This window comes from Xyrauchen texanus, chromosome 33 (assembly GCF_025860055.1).
Source record: "Xyrauchen texanus isolate HMW12.3.18 chromosome 33, RBS_HiC_50CHRs, whole genome shotgun sequence".
Classification (NCBI taxonomy): Eukaryota; Metazoa; Chordata; class Actinopteri; order Cypriniformes; family Catostomidae; genus Xyrauchen; species Xyrauchen texanus.
Genome location: NC_068308.1, coordinates 1 through 11419, shown reverse-complemented (window position 1 = coordinate 11419; position 11419 = coordinate 1). Strand labels below are relative to the sequence as shown.

The following is an 11419-nucleotide window of genomic DNA, read 5'->3' as shown; positions in this document are numbered from 1 at the left end:
TTATGAAAAACAGAAAGAGATGTTTTCATGGATGTTCACTCTGCTCTCTTGAAAAAACACACAAAGTAATCCATACAACTCGTGTACTATGTTCCAAGTCTTCTGAAGTCAAATGATAGCTTTGTTTGAGATACAAATGGATATTTAAGTTGTGATACTTTGAAAATCTTGTTTGCCGCCGTAGTCATCATTCACTTTCTTTGTATACAAAAGAGCAGCTTGGGCATTCTGTTATAAATAACCCCTTTTGTGTTCCAAGGCTGGTTTTAAAAGACATGAGTGCAAGTAATCTATTCCTATAAATAAAAGAAAGCTTTTATCTCAATGTTCTGCTGAGACAGGCATGCTGGAGGTCCTGCTGCGGATACTGAGGATACTGCGCAGCACCTCGCAACTGAACACCTGTAGCTGTTGCAAGGTGAGTTGAGCCGCCACAACAGCATTGTAGGCATCTTTCAGAGGTTCAGCCAGGCAGTGCTCGAGGGTCTTTAGCTGGTTGTCTGGTGTCTGCATTGGCTGCTCATATCCCACTTGACTCTGTAACTGTTTTCAAAAACAAATGCACACGAGGTAAAACACTATCCAGTCACAGACATCATGCTAACATGGTTTGAAATGAAAAAAGGATGCAGCATGCAAACAAGCAAAATAACATTTTCTAGACAGTTCTATTAAACAGCATTGTGAAAGAAAAGAAAAGTTGCACTTCCCCATTTACGGTGGCCACAAGACATATTTGGATATAGCAACACAAAACCATTGAATGCCATTTGCATTAGATAACAAAATCTAAAACCATGTGGCATTTTCTTTACTGAAGGAAAGCACAGGCACACTTTTCTTGCAAAACATTTCACAAATAGAAGTTTGCTGGGTTAAATATGTTGAGTAAACCAATCGATACATTGTTCAAGATAAGGACAAAAAGTATTTGGACACTTTCTGGTGTGTCATGTTGATCGTGAATGTTCTGAACTGCATTTGTGGTAACTCTGCTAAAACAGTGGAAACTGACTTTATACATTCACTAAAAATCACCCTCACACAACTGTTGTCAAAGACATTGCAAAACAGTGTAATAAATATAAAGTTGCTTCTGATTAAAGGTCTTGCAACATGGTAGCATTTGGTTTGATATTTTGTTAGTAAATGCAGTTATACTCTTTTGTGTGTGTGTGTGTGTGTGTGTGTGTGTGTGTGTGTGTGTGTGTGTGTGTATGTGTGAGCGTGTATTTATCACTTTGTGGGGACCAAATGTCCCCATAAGGATAGTAAAACCCGAAATTTTTGACCTTGTGGGGACATTTTGTCGGTCCCCATGAGGAAAACAGCTTATAAATCATACTAAATTATGTTTTTTGAAAATGTAAAAATGCAGAAAGTTTTCTGTGAGGGTTAGGTTTAGGGGTAGGGTTAGGTTTAGGGGATAGAATATAAAGTTTGTACAGTATAAAAACCATTATGTCTATGGAAAGTCCCCATAAAACATGGAAACACAACGTGTGTGTGTGTGTGTGTGTGTGTGTGTGTGTGTGTGTGTGTGTGTGTGTGTGTGTGTGGCTTCAGCATCTAAATACTTTTTAGAGGGTATATTACTATAGTGTAAACACACTACATTACAAAGAGGCCGTGCAATATGACGCCAAACACAACTTAAGTTGTGTTAACAGCACTTAAATGTGCACTCCTAAATTAATGTATGACTCAAGAGACTAGCACTCACACACTTATGCAATTTAGGTAATGAGACTACAAATCAGTCATTCAGAATAATCTTATCAACTTCTTCCAGAATAAATAGCAAAGAGCAGATTGCTGTACCTCGACAATTAGGTGCAGAAGGTCTAGAATTCCAGCTTGAAGTTCTTGCACCTCGTCTGTCTGGGTCAGTGTGGGTGCTTTGCTGATCACTTTTAACAGATTCAGATGTAACTTCAGTCCCTCCACTATACGAGCAAGGCAGATTTCCTGTGAGAACAAAAGACAGATCTTAAAATGACAGTCCTTAGTTAATCTGTTCCTTTCAGTTGTGTTGCAAAAAGTAATAAGCCACGAGAGGCTGTGTGTTCTAGTCATTTTACTGACTTTTTACATTTACAACTAAGGGGGGTTCTTAGGTACAACGCAAAGGGGAGTGCCCTCAAACCCTTCCCCCATAGTAAAATGTCTATGTGGTTACTAAGACATTGGTGAACAGAGTCATGCACCCTCCAGTCTATCTGATATTCTACTATCTGAGTCCCTGATTCAATTTTTTCACCTTTTTATTATCCACCAGGCAAAACGTCTCGCGTTATGACTATAACCCTTGTTCCCTGAGAAGGGAACGAGACACTGCGTCGTTGAAAACGACTCTTTGGGGAACGCTCCTTAGCGTGCGCCTCTGAAGTATGAATGAAACTATTCCAATCTTGATTGGTGTTGCGTCATGACGTAACATGTGACGGCATAACCGGATGCATAAATGTGACGCCGGCACACACACACATTGGCCTAGCGATGAAGCAAGCCGCTCTCAGGCCTTGAGGGGCGTGGCAGGACGACGCAGTGTCTCGTTCCCTTCTCAGGGAACAAGGGTTATAGTCATAACCCGAGACGTTCCCTTCCGAGGGAACTCGCACTGCGTCATTGAAAACGACTCTTTGGGGAACGAATGCCCACTAGGCCACGCACCGAAAAAAGGCCTGCCCTAGGGTGAAACTGAACTCAGGCACTCAGCTAGGACGAGAGCACACGTGCGCCAGGCGTACTAGGGAGGTGCAGACTATAAAACCTGATGAAAGTGTGCGGGGTAGCCCAACCGGCTGCCTCACAGATCTCCTGGAGGGGTACTCCCGATAAGAGAGCCCTAGAGGACGCCATGCCTCTAGTTGAATGAGCCCTTACGGCCAAAGGTGAAGGCAAATTGCGCACCTTGTAGGCCGAGATAATAGCCTGAACAATCCAATTACTAATGGTTTGTTTCGAGGCAAGGAGCCCCTTCCTAGGTGACCCAAAACACACTAACAGTTGGTCCGACCTCCTCCAGGAAGAGGACCTCTCGAGGTAAACGCTCAAAGCTCTGATAGGGCAGAGCAAATGGAGCCTCTCTTCTTCTGCCGACACATGAGGTGGAGGATGAAATGCCTGCAGGACCGTAGACCGTGCCGTGTTAGACGGCACCTTAGGCACATAACCAGGTCTCGGGTGCAAAATGGCTTTAACTCCGCCAGGGGCAAACTCCAAGCAAGCTGGCGTCACTGCCAGGGCTTGAAGATCACCCACCCTCTTTAGAGAGGTAATAGCTAAGAGAAAAGCCATCTTGAACGTCAGGTCCTTGGGCGAAGCCGAATGAATGGGTTCGAAGGGGGCCAGGGATAACCCTTCGAGAACCACCGCCAGGTCCCAGGCAGGAACCCTGGACCTGGTTGCCGGTCTCATCCTCCATGTACCACGGAGAAAACAAATGACCAGCTGGTGCCTCCCCAGAGGCCCATCACTCAGTGGTGCATGGAACGCCGAAATGGCAGCCACGTACACCTTAAGTGTGGAAGGGGAGAGACCCGCAGAGAAACGATCTTGAAGAAACTCCAGAACTGAAGCCACCGGGCAGTTAACTGGATCTAATTCATGTTCTCTACACCAAGTGGAGAACACATTCCACTTGAGGCCATATAATCTCCTAGTAGATGGAGCCCTAGAGCTAAGTATGGTTTCAACCACCCCCGCTGATAGACCAGCATTTAGGTACTGAACCCCCTCAGGGGCCAGATCCACAGTTTCCACAGCTCTGGATGAGGGTGGAAGACTGTGCCCCCTGCCTGAGACAACAGATCCCTCCTCAGAGGAATCTGCCATGGCGGAGCTATCAGGAGTGAAATTATGTCTGAGAACCATACTCGGGCCGGCCACATCGGGGCAACCAGAAGAAGACTGATGCCCTCTTGGCGGACCCTTTCCAGGACTCCCGGGAGCAGAGCGATCGGGGAAATGCGTACAGGCGAAGCCTCGGCCAAGCCTGTACCATGGCGTCCAACCCCAGTGGGGCTGGATGTGAGAGGGAGAACCAAAGTGGACAGTGGGACGTCTCTCGAGACGCGAATAGATCCACTTCCGATGGTCCAAATTTGTCCCACATCAACTTCACCACCTCTGGATGAAGTCTCCATTCCCCGGGCCTCAGCCCCTGCCTCGACAGGATGTCTGCTCCCTGATTCTGAACCCCCGGAATATATATTGCTCTGATAGACAGTATTTTCCCTTGGGACCAAAGAATTATCTGATGCGCCAGTCTGCACAGAGGGCGCGATCTGAGTCCTCCTTGTCGGTTCAGATAAGCTACCACTGATGTATTGTCCGAACGTACTAGGACATGGTAACTTTTGATGTCTGGAAGGAAGCTCCTCAGAGCCCTGAACACAGCCAATATCTCTAGACAGTTTATGTGCCAAGAATGATGATGGTCCTGCCACAGACCCCTGGCAAAGTGGCCGTCCATGACTGCGCCCCAGCCAGTGAGGGAGGCGTCTGTCGAAACGATTTTCCGGTGACATGACGCTACCAACACTGGCCCTTGGGACAGGAACCAAGGTTTCTTCCATATTAGCAGAGAACGAAGGCACCTGCGCGTTACTCTGATTATATGAAATGGATTCCCCTTGGGGGAAAACCCCTTGGTTTTCATCCACCACTGGAGGGGCCTCATGTGTAGAAGGCCCAAAGGTACAATGTTGGATGCCGCTGCCATGAGGCCCAGCAATCTTTGAAATTGCTTTACAGTGATGGCCTGGCCTAGCTTTAACCCGGCCAACATCGCCATAAGGGACTCGATACATGCAGGAGACATGCATGCCTGCATCGTAACCGAGTTCCACACAACGCCCAGAAACGTTGTGCACTGGGATGGTTGTAACACACTCTTTTTTGTGTTGAGTCTCAACCCCAAACTTCGAATGTGGCCAAGAACGACATCTCGATGCCGAACCGCCATTTCTCAAGACTGGGCCAGAATGAGCCAGTCGTCGATATAATTCAGTATACGGATGCCCTGAAGTCTCAGTGGAGCAAGAGCTGCATCCATACATTTGGTGAATGTGCGGGGAGATAGTGCTAGGCCGAACGGAAGAACCCGATATTGGTAAGCTTCGCCCCCGAAAGCGAACCTCAGGAACCTCCTGTGACAGGGAAGGATGGATACATGAAAATAGGCGTCTTTTAGATCTATCGTGACAAACCAGTCCTCAGATCTGATCTGACTCACGATGACAGGAATAGTAAGCATTTTGAACCTGAACCTCCTCAGAGACCGGTTCAAAACTCTGAGATCTAAAATCGGCCTCAACCCCCATCCTTTTTGGAACTATAAAGTACCGGCTGTAAAACCGGACTCCCTGTCTGAATGAGGAACACGTTCTATGGCCTCCTTCAGCAGCAGAGATTGCACTTCTTGTTCCATCATCTGAGCCTGCCCCGGAACCACTGTAGTCTGCACCACCCCAGAGAATTTGGGGGGGCGGTGCCTGAACTGCAGTCTGTACCCTGATTTTATTATATGCAGGACCCATGCAGATATGTTGGGAAGATGATTCCATGCCTCTACAACATCTACTAAGGGAACCAGCCTCTCGAGGCTGGTCTCGGGTGTTTTTCGCGCACTGTTCTCGACCTCCTGAAGCGGGATACCGGCAGGATTTGATCGATACAGTTCTTGTGACCACAATTGATGTGTGTTTTTTATCTTTTGACACGAACGGCACGGTGTGCGTTCGCTGGAAATTGGTGTGGCCCGAAGCGTCAGAGACGGCGGAAACCGACACCGATTTCCTGAGGGCTCCGCTCGTGAGAACAACCTCGGTTGCTCTGCAGCGGGGGCAGCCCTCCGAGGTTCTACCACCCCATTTAGGACCTCTTCCCCGAAGCCCTCCTAGCCTTAAGGACGTCCCTCAGGTCGGCCCCCTGGCTGGAGGGCTTCCGCTGGGAGCGTTTCCTCTATTGCCAAGCTCCTGGAGGAGGGGCTCTAGAGGAAACGCTCTCCTTTTGCTCTGCGCGGTGCGAGGAGCTGACTGAAGGCTGGGGCTGATCTGTTTGCCCCACCCTACTTGATTTAGACTTGGATTTACGGGGGAGAAACTGCTTGAACGCCGCAGATTGTTTCCTCGCCTCCTGAAACCTGTCGATCTTAAAGAAACTCCAGAACTGAAGCCACCGGGCAGTTAACTGGATCTAATTCATGTTCTCTACACCAAGTGGAGAACACATTCCACTTGAGGCCATATAATCTCCTAGTAGACGGAGCCCTAGAGCTAAGTATGGTTTCAACCACCCCCGCTGATAGACCAGCATTTAGGTACTGAACCCCCTCAGGGGCCAGATCCACAGTTTCCACAGCTCTGGATGAGGGTGGAAGACTGTGCCCCCTGCCTGAGACAACAGATCCCTCCTCAGAGGAATCTGCCATGGCGGAGCTATCAGGAGTGAAATTATGTCTGAGAACCATACTCGGGCCGGCCACATCGGGGCAACCAGAAGAAGACTGATGCCCTCTTGGCGGACCCTTTCCAGGACTCCCGGGAGCAGAGCGATCGGGGGAAATGCGTACAGGCGAAGCCTCGGCCAAGCCTGTACCATGGCGTCCAACCCCAGTGGGGCTGGATGTGAGAGGGAGGACCAAAGTGGACAGTGGGACGTCTCTCGAGACGTGAATAGATCCACTTCCGATGGTCCAAATTTGTCCCACATCAACTTCACCACCTCTGGATGAAGTCTCCATTCCCCGGGCCTCAGCCCCTGCCTCGACAGGATGTCTGCTCCCTGATTCTGAACCCCCGGAATATATATTGCTCTGATAGACAGTATTTTCCCTTAGGACCAAAGAATTATCTGATGCGCCAGTCTGCACAGAGGGCGCGATCTGAGTCCTCCTTGTCGGTTCAGATAAGCTACCACTGATGTATTGTCCGAACGTACTAGGACATGGTAACTTTTGATGTCTGGAAGGAAGCTCCTCAGAGCCCTGAACACAGCCAACATCTCTAGACAGTTTATGTGCCAAGAATGATGATGGTCCTGCCACAGACCCCTGGCAAAGTGGCCGTCCATGACCGCGCCCCAGCCAGTGAGGGAGGCGTCTGTCGAAACGGTTTTCCGGTGACATGACGCTACCAACACTGGCCCTTGGGACAGGAACCAAGGTTTCTTCCATATTAGCAGAGAACGAAGGCACCTGCGCGTTACTCTGATTATACTAAATGGATTCCCCTTGGGGGAAAACCCCTTGGTTTTCATCCACCACTGGAGGGGCCTCATGTGTAGAAGGCCCAAAGGTACAATGTTGGATGCCGCTGCCATGAGGCCCAGCAATCTTTGAAATTGCTTTACAGTGATGGCCTGGCCTAGCTTTAACCCGGCCACCATCGCCATAAGGGACTCGAAACGTGCAGGAGACATGCGTGCCTGCATCGTAACCGAGTTCCACACAACGCCCAGAAACGTTGTGCACTGGGATGGTTGTAACACACTCTTTTTTGTGTTGAGTCTCAACCCCAAACTTCGAATGTGGCCAAGAACGACATCTCGATGCCGAATCGCCATTTCTCGAGACTGGGCCAGAATGAGCCAGTCGTCGATATAATTCAGTATACGGATGCCCTGAAGTCTCAGTGGAGCAAGAGCTGCATCCATACATTTGGTGAATGTGCGGGGAGATAGTGCTAGGCCGAACGGAAGAACCCGATATTGGTAAGCTTCAGCCCCGAAGCGAACCTCAGGAACCTCCTGTGACAGGGAAGGATGGATACATGAAAATAGGCGTCTTTTAGATCTATCGTGACAAACCAGTCCTCAGATCTGATCTGACTCACGATGACAGGAATAGTAAGCATTTTGAACCTGAACCTCCTCAGAGACCGGTTCAAAACTCTGAGATCTAAAATCGGCCTCAACCCCCCATCCTTTTTTGGAACTATAAAGTACCGGCTGTAAAAACCGGACTCCCTGTCTGAATGAGGAACACGTTCTATGGCCTCCTTCAGCAGCAGAGATTGCACTTCTTGTTCCATCACCTGAGCCTGCCCCGGAACCACTGTAGTCTGCACCACCCCAGAGAATTTGGGGGGGCGGTGCCTGAACTGCAGTCTGTACCCTGATTTTATTATATGCTCTCGAGGCTGGTCTCGGGTGTTTTTCGCGCACTGTTCTCGACCTCCTGAAGCGGGATACCGGCAGGATTTGATTGATACAGTTCTTGTGACCACAATTGATGTGTGTTTTTTATCTTTTGACACGAACGGCACGGTGTGCGTTCGCTGGAAATTGGTGTGGCCCGAAGCGTCAGAGACGGCGGGAAACCGACACCGATTTCCTGAGGGCTCCGCTGCGAGAACAACCTCGGTTGCTCTGCAGCGGGGGGGGCAGCCCTCCGAGGTTCTACCACCCCGTTTAGGACCTCTTCCCGAAGCCCTCCTAGCCTTAAGGACGTCCCTCAGGTCGGCCCCCTGGCTGGAGGGCTTCGCTGGGAGCGCTTCCTCTGTTGCCAAGCTCCTGGAGGAGGGGCTCTAGAGGAAACGCTCTCCTTTGCTCTGCGCGGTGCGAGGAGCTGACTGAAGGCTGGGGCTGATCTGTTTGCCCCACCCTACTTGATTTAGACTTGGATTTACGGGGGAGAAACTGCTTGAACGCCGCAGATTGTTTCCTCGCCTCCTGAAACCTGTCGACGACTGATGTAACGGCGTCGCCGAACAGGCCAGAGGGCGAGAGCGGGGCATCAAGCAAAAAAGCTCTGTCTTTTTCTTTTATTCCCGACAAATTTAGCCACAGATGCCTCTCCGTGGTCACCATAGCTGCCATAGAGCGGCCAATAGCGCGGGCCGTCTCTTTAGTGGCCCGGAGAGACAGATCTGCGGCTTCGGCAGTTGGCCCCTCCCCCTCGTCTAAATCTTTCAGGAGATCGGCCTGGTACGCCTGCAAAATCGCCATTGAGTGCAGGCATGAACCAGCCCGACCTGCCGCCATGTAAGCCCTGCTTATTATTGCAGATGTATCTCTGCAGGGCTTACTAGGCAGCGCCGGGGTTTTAAGGGAAGATGCCGACTCAGGAGAGAGGTAACCGGCTAAAGCCTCCTCCACACCAGGCATCTTCCAATAGCCCATATCCCGTGCCCCTAAAACATAGCTGTAATCGACCACACTGGGGGTGGAGACACGGGACGAATGTGGTTTATCCCACGATCTCGAGATCTCTTTGTGGAGATCGGGAAAAAACAGCAAACACCGGCGCTGGGGTTGTGACGTGTGCTGCAGGAAACGCTCGTCTAATTTGCTTCCGACGTGCGTTCCCTGCTCATTTTGTGGCCAGCTAATGCTAAGTCTGGCCACAGCACGTGTCACAACCTGAACCAGCTCCTCATAAGCCTGGCCGAAACCCGGCGTGCTTGGCTCACGGTCGTCCACATCAATGCTGAGCATTTCCACTTCCTCGGAAGCAGAGAGCTCGAGCATTGGGACCTGATCGTGGGCACCACTCACCACTCACAGTAGGCTCGGGATCCTCAAACGAAGAATGAGAAAGTGCCGGAGCAGTCTCATTCTCATCTGCAAGATCCCGCTGCGAACCCCACGATCTCAATCGCCGTGCTGCCTCAACAGACGCGGGACCAGAACCGTGGGGAACGCGAGCCTGACCGTGCTCATCAAGGCACGTCAACCGGGAGCGCAGCACTCTCAGGGGTAGTGCTTCACAGCTTTCACAGGCAGATCCCTCGAGAGCTGCCTGTGCGTGCTGCACTCCCAAACAGTTCACACACAAATCGTGCGTGTCCCTACCCTTAATAAAACGAGGGCAGGGGTGCACGCACTTCTTGAACTGTTCGGTGGCCATAATTCTTTTAAATAGGACAACAACACCAAATAAGACAAACAATATACATAGAGCGCTTGCTGAAGAGCGAAAGCTAATGTGTGTGTGTGCCGGCGTCACTTTTATGCATCCGGTTATGCCGTCACATGTTACGTCATGACGCAACACCAATCAAGATTGGAATAGTTTCATTCATACTTCAGAGGCGCACGCTAAAGAGCGTTCCCCAAAGAGTCGTTTTCAACGACGCAGTGCGAGTTCCCTCGGAAGGGAACTTGTATGGCACATCTCTCCTAAATAAGCCATACGATTTGATGTAAGATTCATGACTGTAGCACAAATTATAATGTTTAATACTTAACTAGGGTTAGGGATTAGAAAAAACCTGTAAACCTGTCAGCAAAAGTAATACTAAATAAAAAAAATATCTTTCATGCAATGAAGTGAATTACACTCACCAGACTGAAATGATCTGAGAAGCTCTCAAGTTCAGGGGTGGTAGGTATCATTGAGTCCTTCAGAAACTTCAGATCATCGGAACTCTTGTCCAGTGTGAAACTCTGAGAGAAGACATGAGCATTTGACGTGTTTAAACATGACAGGACATACACCATGAATTAGTATCCTAATTCCTCACTGACATGCCAGAGCGAATCAAATTTGCATAAATACTGGTAATTGTTCATGTACAGAGAGCTGTCAATATGAAAATAAAGGAAAGTGTTTGGGACACTTTTAAATGCAATTAATAATTGGTCATTTAGCGTATGATTTTATGCAAAGTATTCAGAATAAGGAATTCAGTCCTCCATGTGTAACCTGAGGTTAAGTGTCTTGAGGGCTCAATGGTGATAGTTCAAAGATCATCTCTAAAAGATTTGTATTTCTTAGCCCAGAGCTTCAAACCAATAGAGCAGCGCTTCTTAACCAGTGGGTCAAACAAGGTCAAAGAAAATGGGTTCATAGATATATCACACTTCTCATTTATTAAATTGTCCTTTTTCATATTCAGCCAACAGTATGTCATGTTTAAGGAGATTTCTTGTTTTAATTTTGTTCAAAAAACTTGATACTGTGTTGGTTCGCCACTTGATGTCAATTGTAAAATCTGTGTCATGTCTCCCTAAGTGTCCATTGACTATGGTGGCTTCTTCCCCGGAACATATACACTTACCTTGGAGTTTATCCAGGCTGCATGAGTTGCTGGAATATCTTCTAAAATGTTGCTGATTAAACTGTGGACCTGTTCAATAGTATCCTTGTCCATAATGTCCAGTTTCTGTGAGAGAGTGGCAGATCCCACAATTCCCACTAATGGGACAAAGAGAACAGCTGGTGGAGAGAGAGAGAGAGAGAGAGAGAGATCAGAAGTGCGTAACACTATGACGCACAGCTCACACATGACTCATATGGGCTTCAGCCATGACTGGACATCTTGATTTCACACACATTCACCTGATGCTTTTATGTGAATGCTTTAAATGTTACATGATGTTGCCTATAAGGCTGATTGTCTGAATACTTATTTCCCAAAATTAACATATATTAAATATATCAAATCTATATTAATGGTATAGCATACAATAG

At 48.6% G+C, this 11419-nt stretch overlaps 1 protein-coding gene across 1 annotated transcript; it reads right to left on the bottom strand.

Annotated features, from left to right (window-relative positions):
* Positions 1–321: 321 nt before the first annotated feature.
* On the bottom strand, positions 322–11234 carry LOC127626805 (uncharacterized). The gene is made up of 4 exons (XM_052102856.1): positions 11007–11234; positions 10291–10392; positions 1822–1968; positions 322–543 (listed from the first exon to the last, which is right to left on the bottom strand). The coding sequence occupies exons 1-4, from the start codon at positions 11232–11234 to the stop codon at positions 322–324; spliced, it is 699 nt and encodes a 232-aa protein (XP_051958816.1).
* Positions 11235–11419: the final 185 nt, after the last annotated feature.

What these genes read in the sequence shown, in the direction of transcription:
- LOC127626805 (XM_052102856.1), bottom strand. Translation starts at nt 11,234, where the DNA reads ATGTGTGAGCTGTGCGTCATAGTGTTACGCACTTCTGATCTCTCTCTC. An exon ending in CAGCCTGGATAAACTCCAAG is followed by an intron (nt 10,393 to 11,006) that starts GTAAGTGTATAT and finishes GTCTTCTCTCAG; the next exon opens with AGTTTCACACTGGACAAGAG. An exon ending in TCTCAGATCATTTCAGTCTG is followed by an intron (nt 1,969 to 10,290) that starts GTGAGTGTAATT and finishes TTGTTCTCACAG; the next exon opens with GAAATCTGCCTTGCTCGTAT.